The following is a 13,787-nucleotide window of genomic DNA, read 5'->3' as shown; positions in this document are numbered from 1 at the left end:
TTACAAGGGACCAGGAAGCAGTAACAATTCAAACAGCACCGCACGCGGACAGACCAAGACCAATAAACCAAGGCAGAGGTCCCCACCTCCCGGGCCACTGACTGGTACCGATCTGCGGCCCGTTGGGAACCAGGCCGCCCAGCAGGAGGTGAGCGGCAGGCGAGCCAGCAAAGCTTCATCTGCCCCTCCCCAACGCTCACATCACCGCCTGAGCCATCTGCGACCCCACGCACCCCGTCTGCGGAAAGGCTGCGACTGCCGAACCGAGGGACAGAACAAGAGCTCCAGACCCAGACTCAAGTACACACAGAACATCTCACATGATAGTGAAAGCGGGATTTCAAACAAGTGGGGAAATGTGAGTTATTCAATAACGGGTATGGGGAGGGGACTTCCCTGGTGGTCCAGCAGTTGAGAATACGTCACGCGATGCAGGGGACCCTGGTTCCATCCCTGGTTGCGGAACTAAGATCCCACATGTTGTGGGGCAACTAAGCCCAGGCGCTGCAACTACTGAGCCCACGTGCCACAACTAGAGAGAAGGCTACGCACCTCAACAAAGAGCCCGTGCGCCGCAACTAAAGATTCTGCATGCCACGACTAAGACCTGACGCAGCCAATAAATAAATAAAATAAGTATTTTTAAAAAAACTGGTGTGGGGACATTTGGATGGCCACCTGGGGTTAAAAAAAAGTTTGGTTCCTATTTCATAACCTACACAGTGATAAATTCCAAATGGATCCTGGATTTAAATATGAAAAAAAGGAAACCATAACTGTATTAGAAGACATCATGGCAGAATAATCTTCAATCTTGGAGTGGAAAAAACCCAAGTATGGCACAAAACCCAGAAAGGATTAAAAACAAGAACATTAATTAAATTACATAAAAATAAAAAATACGTGCATGACAAAAACCACCATAGGCAAAGTCAAAAAACAAATGAAAAACTGTGGGCAAAAAAACCCCACAAAAAACAAAAAACTGTGGGAAAATATTTGCAATTCATATCTCAGAAAAGCTCTGATTTCCATTATATATAATAAGCTCATACAAATCAATAAGAAAAAGATTATAAACCCAATATACAAATGGGCAGAGAATTGAAGAAAAGGAAAAGGAAATGACTCAAACATGTGAAAAGAGGTACAACCTCCTAACAGGAGAAATACGAATTAAAATGACACCTAACAGACTGGCAAAGATTATAGTTCGATGACACTGCTGGAGAGGGTCAGGGGAAAGACTCCCTCTCAGCCTTTGCTGGGTGGGTGTGAACTGGTACCATCTGATGGAACCCAACTAACATCTTCCCAAACTGGACATGCACATACCTTTGGACAAAACAATACCCCCTCTGGGAATTTACATTTACGCTTTTATGCGTGCACTACAGCATGCACAAGGTAATTCACTGTAACATTATTGGTGACGGCAAAAGATTGGAAATAACCTAAAATGCCCATTGGCACACCAGGAAGCTGTGCATTGAGGCTGAGAGCCGAGAATGAGGGAGCCTGCTGTGAGCTGGTCCGGAAGGGGGTCCAAGTTCATTCCCCCAACCCCAGTCTTCAAACAGCCTCCCCTCCGCCCACGCTGTTTACTACATCTTGGTCTCACACAGTTCCCCCAAAGGTGGCCCTTCAAATGAACTTTCCTGAGAACCTCAGTGAGTGAGTTTCCCGGGGGCCGAGGACACGCACTGCGTGGGCTGCCCTGGCCTTGTGAGGCTCAGCAGAACACAGAACACCCGCCTGCCCCGGAGTCACGGACTGACCACAGTGCCCCCACCATTGTGGAGTGATGGTCCTCGTGACCTGTGGGCTCTACTCTGGGTAGACATGGTGACGTGGTCAGCTGGGCGTGGGGCTGGGAGACACCCTCTGTCCCTGGGGGACGGTCAGGCACCAAATCAGAGGACAGGACCGCAGAATTTACAGATTCCGTAACCACAGCAGGAAGAACGCCGTGCTCACTCTGTGTGTCGGCCTGCGTGTGGCCACCACAGCCGTCCTCGTGGCCAGCACCCAGACCAATGGGGCAACGGCCTTGGGATGTATACGTCTTCCCCTACCTGGAGGCGAGTCGTCCTGCGAAGTGAGGCCAGAAGGGCTGGATCCCAGGTCCAGTAACTTCCATGTGTCCTGGAGGGAACTGCTGGCAAGTGATGAGGACCTTTGGGTGTGGCGGCCATTTTCCTCCTGGAATTCTTGAGCCAGGCGTGGCTTTGGGGACTGGTTTTCTTTCTGAGGAGCTGATCTGCAAGTCACTGTGGAGATTCTGTGTTGCCTCTGTGAAAGAGAGAAAAGAGAATTATCCTTGAAAGGCACCCTCTCTCCCTGCCCCCCTGGGGTGATAAGACAGTGGACGTGGCCCGAGGAGGGGCTCTGTACATTTAAACATGAAACACGGGGAATTCCCTGGCGAACCAGTGGTTAGGACTCTGTGCTTTCACTGCCGAGCACCCGGGTTCAATCGGGTTCAATCCCTGGTCGGGGAACTAAGATTACACAAGCTGCGTGGTGCGGCCAAAAAAACCCCATGAAACACAATCCCGAGGGAGGCGAGGGAGGTGGGATTGGGGACCAGGGCCAACGCCCTGTCACTCTGGGCAGCGGCCACCCTCTCTGACACCAAGCGCTCTGGTTCCATGTGCTTCCTCGGCCGGGATGGGGCATGAGGACCCGGCCCTGGTGGATCCTGCATACCAGCCCCGGCCCCGCTGTGCAGCCTGGCTCAGCATCCCTCCTGCAGACTGTCTGTGCCAGGCGGGCTTGGCTCTTTCCTGAGCGTTCGGAGAAACATGCTTTCTTGGCATTCTTAGAGTCCTGTGGTGGAGATTTAAATAAAAGAAATTCAGTGCTCGTGGGTCATTGATGGGGTACCTTACTGAGTTTTCCCTCAAGATCAGGGAGAAACGCTCTCCCCAGATTTCTGATATGAGGGACTTACTCGGCTCTGTGGCAAGCCAAAGTGGGGAACCTGCTTGGGTTCACCGGCCAGGACGATTTTAACAGGCCTCATCACGGCAATCTGAGTACCTCTCCGCCCTCGAGGGCCACCAAGCACCTGGAAGTCACACAACCTTTCTGTGGGGCCCAGGGAGGGCACCCTGGGCCCCGCCAGGCACACAAGGGGCCCTGCAGCCCTTGCTTGTGACCCATCTTCAGTGCACAGCTGAGGCCACTCTGGCCCCCTGCAGCCTCTGAGGGGAAGCCTGTGGAAGAGCAGTCAGGAGGGCCGTGGAGGAGAACCGAAGCCCTGGACTGTGCAGAGCACTGCACGGAGGGCCACCTGCTGCTGCCGCTTCTCCTGCTCAGGTTTAATTAAGGTTTGCATTTTCAGCCAAGTAACGCACTCGTACATTTTCGTTTTAACTTTCAGTGCCTGTGTGGCAGTGACAATGACCGTCTTCTCACGTTTGTTGACTGACACAACGAGTTTCTTCCTCAATGGCTTCTGATAGTATCCTTTGCTTATTTTTCTACTGGTTATCCGTCTTTTTCTTCTTGATCTATACGTGTTCTTTTATGTATGTTCTTCCTGTTTCTTCCTATGTAGCACCATTTACTACTGGAAATAGAGAAGAACCAAAAAGGGGGCCCCATGGAGTCTTCTTTTCTTGTTTTCAGATGAGTTATCTCACTGGATATAATGAATACATGATAGTTTTGTAGTTTGAAAGTGACTGATAAAGTTTAATACATTATTTAATATACTAGAAAGAAGTGGAGGTCTAGGTAACAATATGTGTTTTACCACAACAGGTAACAGGCACATTTATTTGATGATTTGGGAGAGATTTCTTCTAATAACACACATTTAGAAGTTTAAGCAATTAATGAAGATGACTTGAAAGTTATTGGTCTTCCCTGGTGGCGCGGTGGTTAAGAATCCGCCCGACAATGCGGGGGACACGCGTTCGAGCCCTGGGCCGGGAAGATCCCACATGTCACGGAGCAACTAAGCCCGTGGGCCACAACTACTGAGCCCGTGCTCCAGAGCCCACGTGCCACAACTACTGAAGCCCACGTGCCTAGAGCCCGTGCTCCGCAACAAGAGAAGCCACCGCGATGAGAAGCCTGTGCACCACGATGAAGAGTAGCCCCTGCTCGCCGCAACTAGAGAAAGCCCACGTGCGGCAATGAGGACCCAGTGCAGCCGAAAATAAATAAATTTATTTTTTAAAAAAAGAAAGTTATGAGCAGCTCAGAGAGACAGCTCCTTCGATGCTTTAACACCACTTCCCACAAGCGGCCAAGAGGGAAGGACTCTAAGTTATCTGTGTGCGTGTGTGCACATGCACACATGTGAGAGGAGTCTGGAACAAAGCCTACCGGGTTCCAGCAGGCCCATGCATTTGAGGCCCAAGCCATGGCGCCTGGGGCTCAACTGATCCCTCATTTCTTCCTTCTGGGTTCTTTCCTTCTGCCCAAATACATCCTCCACAGGCTCCTCTCAGGGGAGGGGTCTGTTGGTTGAACCACGGTTCCTGGGCCCCTCGCAGGGTCAGCCTTTCTCAGTTTCTCAGGCCAGTGTCTCCTGGTCTGGCACACAGACCTCCACAGGCCTCTCTCTCCCCAGGGCCCATTCCTGGCTGACCCTGTGCTGTCCTGTAGCTCAGACTCCTGCCCTTTGCTGAAGACTCCCATCCGGCTTCTCCCTCAAACCCCACGTCTAGATGTGCAAGTTCAGACTGGATGTCGGCATGGTAATGGGGAACAGGCATCTCAAATCTAAGCCTGTCCGTCGAGTCTCCACGCCCATCCAACTGCCCAGGCCTCAAATCCTTTAGGGAATCCCGGCTCCCAATGTCTCCAGATCTGATGCTTTTCCTCAGTGCCCTCCCAACCCCCCGCCTGTCCTGATCCAGTCCCCACCCAGCCTCACTCCTCCTCCCCAGCCCCTGCTCCCACCCTCACCCACCTGTGCCTCTCACCCGGGATGCAGCTTGTCGCTAAGAGCTAACTTTGAACTCATGTCACCTCGCCGCACGACAGACAGTCCATCTCTTACTGACTCTCTATTAACTTACTTTAAATAAACTGAAAAGACAAACTACACACTGGGAGACTATATTTGCAAATCATCCAACAGATAAGGATTAGTATACAGACTTTAGAAAACTCCCATATCCTTTAAAGAAACGGAACATTAGTCATTTAAAACAACACACAGACACACAAGCACAGCTATAAGGCACACATGTGATACATTTCATCAAATAACCAAGCTGGTGGAAGTTTCCTGTTGTATTGAAACTCTTGTGAAGAACAGAAAAGTAAGAATGTTCCCCAAGGCAGAAACACAGGCTAAACCCCAGCCAAGACCAGCGTGCACACCCGCTCAGAGTGTGACTTGGCGGGAGGACCGTCAACGTCCAAGCAGCCAGGAGTGGGGTCTCCACACGTGGTTGTCAGGGTAGAGCCAGAAGTAGCGCTGGACAGAATTCAACACCTACTCTGAGTAAAACTCAGGAGAGTAGGAGGAGGAAGAACTCCTCTAGGAGTTCCGTGGTGGTCTAGTGGTTAGGATTCGGTGCTTTCACTGCCTGTGGCCTGGGTTCAATACCTGGTCAGGGAACTGAGATCCCACAAGCCACACAGTGTGGCCAAACAAACAAACAAACTTATCTAAACTGATGGAGAGTCTGTATTAGGTCAAATTATATGAAATTGCTGGTATCTGACCACTTTTGACCTACAAAATGGCAATTTTGTGTGATTCAACATAATACTAAAGCCTACAGCAAACATACTACCTGAAGATAAAAAATGGGAAAAGCATTCTCTCTAAACCAGGACAAATGTGTGGGTGTCAGCCACTCAGTTTTCCTCCACGCTGTGTGGGGTCCTGCCCAGGACAGTGGGGTGAGAAAAGATGAATGGTGTGAGGCCAGAAAAGGAAGCAGCCCAGTCCTTACCCCAGATGCTACGTCCATCAACACACAAAAGCAAAGAGAAATACTGACACATGTGTTGGCATCAATCAGTTCAGAAGAGTTAATAGACACAAAATCATTTTACAAAAGTCAACTCTATTCCAAATGACCAGCAACAGTAGGAAAGTGTAAGTTTAAAGGGATGTTGAAGAGAAACAGACTGGTACAGCTATTAGACAGACTATTATTCATCAATAGAAAGATGAGCTCTCAAGCCACGAAGAGACATGGAGGAACCTTACATGCATGTTGCTAAGTGAAGGACGCCCATCTGAGAAGGCTACTTGTTGTTTGATTCCAACTCTGTGACATCCTGGAAAAGGCAAAACCATGAACACAGGAACAAGACCAGTGGTTGCCAGGGGTTAAGGGTGATGAATAGTGGAGCACAGAGGGGTTTTAGGGCCGTGAAACTACTCTGAGTGATGCTATAATGATGAGCACACGCCATTATACGCTAGTCCAAACCCATAGAAAGTATGCCAAGAGTGACCCCTGATGTAAACTGTGGACTGTGGTGATGATGATGTGTCAGGGCAGGCTCATTGATTCCAACAAATTAACCACTTCGTTGGGGGTTGCTGATGACACGGGAGGCTGTGCACATGTGGGGGCAGGAGGTACACGGGAACTCTCTATACCTTCTGCTCAATTTTGCTGTGAATCTGAACTGCTCTGAAAAATGAAGCCTATTTATTAAAAATAATTTGATAGCAACAAAAACAGATGACTATATTTTGTTGACCTCTGAAATACCTATATGTGACACACTATAAAGGATCTTCATGCACTGTCTGAAGGTATAGGTCAGTATAACAACTTGACTGTCATTCAACAGTGTCTAAGGAAGATAAAATGTACACAGCCTAGAACACAGCAATTCTCATCCTAGGTCCATGCCCGAGAAACTTCTGCACATGAGGACATCTGTAACAATGTTCACACCAAAGAAATGGTAACTGACTTAAATGCCCATCAATAGAAGAATGGATAAGTAAATGCTTGTGTATTCACAAAATAGAAAGAAAATACACCAACTTGTGTCTAGACCTGGGGTCGGCAAAGCACAACTTGTAGACCAAATCCTGCCCACCACATTTTTTGGTACAGCCTATAAACTAAAAATAGTTTTTACATTTTTAAATAGTTGAAAAAAATCAAAAAAGAAGAAAAATATTTCATGACATGAAAATTATGAAATTAAAGTTACAAGGTCCATAAACTTTTACTGGAGGACATCCATGCCCACCTGTTTACATATCTCCTGTGCTGGCATTCAGGACAAATGCAGAGTTGAGAAGTTGCAACAGAGACTCTGGCCCTTACAGGGCAGAATATTCACTATTTGGTCCTTTACAGAAAAGGTCTGCCAATTCCTGAACTAGAGCTACATGTACCAACATATATACAGTTGACTCTTGAACAACATGTGTTTGAACTGGGCGGGTCCCCTTATATGCAGAGTTTTTTCAATAAATATGCAGTACAGGACTACATGATCCATAGTTGGCTGAATCCACGGATGCAGAACCACGGATACAGAGGGACGACTGTAAAGTTAAACGTGGATTTTCGACCACTGGTGGGGGGTCCGTGCCCCTAACCCCCATGATGTTCAAGGGTCAACTGTGTACATCAGAAACACAGTGCTGAATGAGAGCATGTGTACAGAACGATGTACACACAGCTGGGTGTGATTTACATAGATTCTTCAAATATCTGGTGAGAGAGAGAAACACCAGACTCGGGAAAGTCTGAAGGGACCATGGGTATCGGGGGCAGAACACTCAAAGGGGTTTTAACTTACAACATTTTGCTTATTAAGTTGGATGGTGTACACACAGGTTTCATTATATTAGTCTTTTTATCTTAGAAGTCTAAAAATACTTAAAATAAAAATAAATACATAAATAACAATATCCACCCAACAGAGAATAAATGGGAAAGAACAACCAAGAAAATTTTGTGCAGGAACAGAAACAAGGGCAAGCTGTTATATGTATTTGTAACTTATTAAAACATTACGAAGCTACGGGATTCAGAGGACAGCACCCGCTCAGGAGCAGACAATTCACTGGAACTGTACAGAAAGTAAATGCAGAACCCGAACCTAACAATGCTGCAGCATCAGGCCCATCGCCTACAAAGCACTGGCCTAACTTCTCAAAAATGCCAATGTTGTGAGAGACAAAGAAGGGCCGAGAAGTCGTCCAGGCTGAAGGAGACATGTGCACGTGCACGCGTGGGCTGCATGCCACACAGGTCCTGGACGGCCCGCTTGGTGGAGGAGGATGGCTGAAAAGAGGTGACTGGCAAAGTCTGAACACAGAATATGTATAAAATTCTAGGACTGCATTAATGTTATGTTTCCTGATTTTGAGCATTTATATTTTACTGCAGCTATATGTCAGGGAGTGTCCTTGTATTCTGACATACAGGGGCTCGATGTCTGCAACTTAGATAGATCTACCTATTTCTCTAAAATGTGGAGGAAGCAGAGGGAGGGAAGAGAAAGAATGACAAAGCAAATGTAGCAAAAAGTTAACAATTGGTTAATCTAAGTGAAGGGTATATGTGCTATTCTTGCAACTTTGTGTAAATCAGAAGTTATTTCAAAATAAAAAACACAAACATAAGCAAGAGTATAGATTTTTAGTACATGATAAAAATGTCAATTCAAAATCAGTGAGAAAAAGGAGGATAATTACTTACAGGGTACTATGACAATTAGTAAAATAGAAAAATTAGAGAAACAGGTGAATATTTACCTAAACTCAAAATACAGAAAAAAACCCCTAAGCCAGAAAAAAGTGAAATAAAAAACCTTTAAAGTAGACTGACAGGGTTCATTAGATGAATAAAAAGTTATCTGTGGATTTTTTTAAAAAAGAAAAATTAAAAGGCAAATGACACGTTTGAGAAACATGTGTAACAGAGAAGGAACAATTTCCTTAACACATAAAGAACCCCTACAAACTAACAAGAAAAATACAAACACACAAGTAGAAAAATTAGCTAAAAACATGCATAAATAACCCACAAAAGAAATATAAATGGCTAATAGATTAAAAAAATTAACATTGCTCGGAATATAAGACATTTTTAAAAGATGCAATTTTTAAACTATTATGTTGGTAAAGATTTAGAAAATAATACCTAGGTAGGTAAAGCTATATAATAAAACATACATATATTATACTTTGTAATTTTGAAAAATAGCAGGAAACACACTGATATGTTACTGGCAACTACACTGAAATGCTAAAAGTTGGAAACTTTAAAAATTGTGTTTACTGTATTTTGAAGTTTCTGTTATGCAATGAAGTATTTAAGCAATCAGTAAAAAGTTGTTAAAAATAAGTTTCTTACGTAAAGGAGTGTTACCTGAGTTGTGAGACGGGGTTGCAACGGTCCCAAGCATGCATCAGGTGCCTCACCTGAGCCCTGGGCCTCAGGGGTAGGAAGGGGGTGATGAGGCAGCTTCCCTATAAATGAGATGAGGGAAATGGTTTGTCCTCTGTGTGCACATCACTTGGGTTTCTCTCGTGCTGAATACAAATACTCAAGAAGAACAGTATGTACCTCTTCAAAATCAAAGTCACTTCTCTTTCAAGAGAACTTGGGGGGTGGACACCTGTGACTTGTACAACACACACCAGCATTTCAGCAGACTTCAGAACACGCAGAAGCCTTCCACAGCAGCACATACCCCTTAAGCAGCTTCTCAAAGTGGCAGTCATGAGCCAGCCATTAAGAGACCCAAAGACATACCCTCTCCGCAGCAGAGAAAAATAAGAAGCAAAAGTTTAAGTATATACACTTGAGGATTATTCTTGTAATCAATGCTTCAGCAGTCTTCTTTGAAAATGGGCGTAAACATCTTAGATTAACTTTATCTAAAACTTTTTTTTGCGGGTGGGGGGGTGGGGACTAACTTTGTTTTGCATGACACAGAAACAACCAACTGTAACTTCTCAGTTGCACTATTCCTGTTATGAACTCTCAACAGATCTTTTACTTTTGAAAATTATTAGTAAGTTAACCATGGCCATGTTAAGTCTTTGTCATCTCCATGGACAAAAAAAATGTTGTCTGCCATTTCAGTAAACAAAGAATGTTGCCTGCCACCAAGCTATCAGCCTCTGCAGCCACCCCAACTGTGCACCCTGAGGGGATTTGGGATGGAGAAAAACAGGATACTGTCCCTACATAGTTAAGATGCATATCAAAGGAATGATTTCAATGGGCCCAAGGTCTTGCATCTTCCCATATGTAGAAAGGCACTAAAATCCTCGAGATGTCTGCTTTTCGTGATTAGTAGTAATCTTTTGATGTCTGACTACATATATATTGTTTCAGCAAAAACTCCTACATATTCTGTCTCTTCCCTGACCTCTTTGGAACAGTCTCTCAGAGCCATCTGACAGGCTACCTTCCTGGACTACAGTCCTCAGTAATGTTCTTGAATAAAACATAATTCTCAGCTTTTAGGTTGTGCATTTTTTCTTCAGTGAACATCTACAAAGAGTTTGTTTACTTTAATGGAAAAAAAATGAAAGAAAGAAAGAGAAGAAAAAGGAGAGAAAGCTTTATAGTCAGGTCAGCACAGTGGGAAAAGACTGTGCTACAGGCATTGCTTAGACCACCGTGAGGCCATCCCAGTGGACTGACTCAGGATTTCCAGAACTCTAGTCAAGAAGCAGATGGACTGTTGAGACCTCGGAACCAAGATTAACCACCTAGGATTGAAGGAACCAATGAGGGACGATGCAGCTGTGTTGGGAACACTATAGATGTGATTTTAATGTTCTCCTTTCTAGATATGCAAGGAACTCTTTCTTTTTCCCCTTAAGCTGTCTGTAGTCCATACACATTTAGTGGTCTCTGGTTTTGCAAACTGAAATGAAACATTTCTAAGTGGTATCTTGTTCTCCCTGCCCGAGTCCTCCAGAACTCAGAAACTCCTGTTGAGTATTCTTACTTGCCTGGAAATATAGTAATCTGCATAGGTTCAAAGAGAATCTGTCCTTGTTTTTACCAGGATTTGACTGGAAATGTGGATTATGCAGCCAAGGCCCTGCCTGGGTGGCCAGAGCTCAGAATGATACTCATTTAATCATCAGGACCCATTGTCTATAAGGATCTGTGGTTGACTTCATGGAGCAATGCTCACAAAGCCCTCCCAGGAAAACTGCCAGGTGCCAGGCTCACAGAGGGTTAAGGAAGGTCATCTCCTGGCAGGTCCAGGAACCTCAGAATATTTTGGAAACCTCAAGAAAAAAGTAATTTTCTTAAAATCACCAAGCAGGTGAAACATGGTGAGTTCTTGGCTTCCTGGACAGGACAACAAACGAGAAGCTTTCAAAAGTCCAATCTGAAATCATGATGGAAAGTTCCAGCAAAGCAAACTCAAGAAGGCTAACACCGTGAATTAACACTCTTGCTGCACCTATGGAAACGATCAGGCCAAATGATACTAGCCTTGTTTTGTGTTCAAGAATAGTCTTTGAGATTATTTTTCTTTTTTTCTTTTTTCTTTTGACCATACTGTGCGACTTGTGGGATCTTAGTTCCCTGACCAGGAATTGAACCTAAGCCCTCAGCAGTGAAAGCGCATAGTCCTAACCATTGGACCACCAGGGAATTCCTCGAGATTATTTTTTTATCAAAAGCTGAGAAACTGTAGGGAGGGACTTCTCTGGTGGCACAGTGGTTAAGAATCCGCCTGCCAAAACAAGGGATACGGGTTCGAGCCCTGGGCCGGGAAGATCCCACATGCCGCGGAGCACCTAAGCTCGAGCGCCATGACTCCTGAGCCTGTGCTCCAGAGCCCACAAGCCACAGCTACTGAGCCCGCGTGCCACAACTACTGAAGCCTGTGCGCCTAGAGCCCGTGCTCTGTATCAAGAGAAGCCACCGCAGTGAGACGCCTGTGCACTGCAATGAAGAGTAGCCCCCTGCTCGCCACAACTAGAGAAAGACCACACGCAGCAACAAAGACCCAATGCAGCCAAAAATAAATTAATTAATAAAAAAAAAAAGAAACTGTAGGGGAAAAAATGTGTTCCAGTGGAAACTGCATTGCCTACTGCGTACCCTGAGAAGCTATCAGGTTCTTGCCTCTCATTGTGCCTGAACTACTTTAAAACTCTGGAAGTTGACAGACAGCAAACTACACCTTGTCCCTTGGAGTTTTCATGGGCTCCCCCTCCCCCCTTTAGAGAAACCAGTTCTGCCTCCATTTGCAATTTAATTCCTTTACTCCATATAAATTTGTGCTCTTTTGATTTTTCCTTGGAATTGCTTATAACATGTGACTGGTTTCCTCACTGTTTAATAAATAGAAGAAAATTCTAACATGGGATCATTTTCATATCTGTTTGAGGGCCATATTTTACTTCTTTCTGAAAATTACTTTTTAAAACCTGGTTAAAGAAATATTATTAAATGTTATTAAACATCAGAAAGGGCACTGAATAATATGAACCATGATGAGCTGTTAACTGTCACGAACACTTCTGCTCTAAGTAACAGGGCATGAAAATTGATACAACACAATGGTGAGGAGGAGAAATGGACAGAAATACAAGAGCAGTGCAAGATTTTAACACAGAGATCATGGTTCTTGGCATTTCAAGTTGACGAGTATAAAGAAGTTTAGACCGAATGTTAATAATTATATTTAAGCTGAGGCGTCCCAGCACTGGAGCCTACAGGCTGTTGGGTGGGGCTGGGTCTTCGTGCCAGGGTGGTGGCCTCCAGGAGAGCTCACGCTAGTGGGTGTTCCCTGGTATCTCCGCCACCAGTGTCCTTGTCCCCACAGTGAACTGCAGCTGCCTCCCACCTCCTCGGAGACCCCCCAAGACCAGCAGGATAGTCTTCAGTATCTTGCTCATTTGTTCATCCATGTGAACATAAAATCCAGTTTGTCCAGCTCCTTGAAAAAACATGCTGGAATTTTGATCAGTTTGAGAACTGACGTCCTCAAAAAAGTAAACTCTCTGTATCAGTGGACATACTGTATCTCTGTTTATCTAGGTCTTCTGTAGCATCTTTAATAAAACTGTAATTTTTTTCCAATAAGAAAAAAATATATTTAATAAGGCTGCTTAACAGAATCAAAAGTAGACTTCAACTCATGCTTAAAAATAACTGATGGAATTCTTTTTTTTTTTTTGCGGTATGCAGGCCTCTCACTGTTGTGGCCTCTCCCGTTGCGGAGCACAGCCTCCGGACGCGCAGGCTCAGTGGCCATGGCTCACAGGCCCAGCCACTCCACGGCATGTGGGATCTTCCTGGACCGGGGCACGAACCCGTGTCTCCTGCATCGGCAGGCGGACTCTCAACCACTGCGCCACCAGGGAAGCCCAGGAATGCTTTTTAAAATAAATTAATTTATTTATATTTTGGCTGGGTTGGGTCTTCGTTGCTGCACACGGGCTTTCTCTCGTTGCGGCAAGTGGGGGCTACTCTTTGTTGCAATGTGCGGGCTTCTCATTGCGGTGGCTTCTCTTGTTGCGGAGCACGGGCTCTAGGTGAACAGGCTTCAGTAGTTGTGGCTCGTGGGTTTAGCTGCTCCGCGGCATGTGGGATCTTCCTGCACCAGGGCTCAAACCCACATCCCCTGCATTGGCAGCTGGATTCTTATAACCACTGCGCCACCAGGGAAGCCCATTAAAGGAATTCTGAAACTCTCTCTTGTGAAAATTAACCAAGGGAATCTCACGAAGATGGAGTGGGAGACCAGAAGGGGAGCCCTTATGCACATCCCACTCACATTAATACAGATCCTAACAGAAGAGACGACCTTGCATCTCCAGATGGAAGTGACACTGCTTTACTGCT

At 45.5% G+C, this 13,787-nt stretch overlaps 1 protein-coding gene across 1 annotated transcript in view; it reads right to left on the bottom strand.

Moving 5' to 3' along the window:
- CCDC57 (coiled-coil domain containing 57) overlaps positions 1-13,787 on the bottom strand; it is a 109,089-nt gene that overhangs the window by 26,179 nt on the left and 69,123 nt on the right. Inside the window, exons 18-20 of the mRNA XM_067021008.1 lie at positions 9,327-9,427; positions 2,710-2,829; positions 2,076-2,292 (exon numbers count right to left, since the gene is read on the bottom strand). Of these exons, the coding sequence (XP_066877109.1) occupies positions 2,076-2,292; positions 2,710-2,829; positions 9,327-9,427 (438 nt within the window). The remainder of the gene's footprint in view (positions 1-2,075; positions 2,293-2,709; positions 2,830-9,326; positions 9,428-13,787) is intronic.

Source organism: Kogia breviceps, chromosome 19, assembly GCF_026419965.1.
Source record: "Kogia breviceps isolate mKogBre1 chromosome 19, mKogBre1 haplotype 1, whole genome shotgun sequence".
In the NCBI taxonomy this organism is placed as follows: domain Eukaryota; kingdom Metazoa; phylum Chordata; class Mammalia; order Artiodactyla; family Physeteridae; genus Kogia; species Kogia breviceps.
This window is presented reverse-complemented; position numbering and strand designations above follow the sequence as displayed.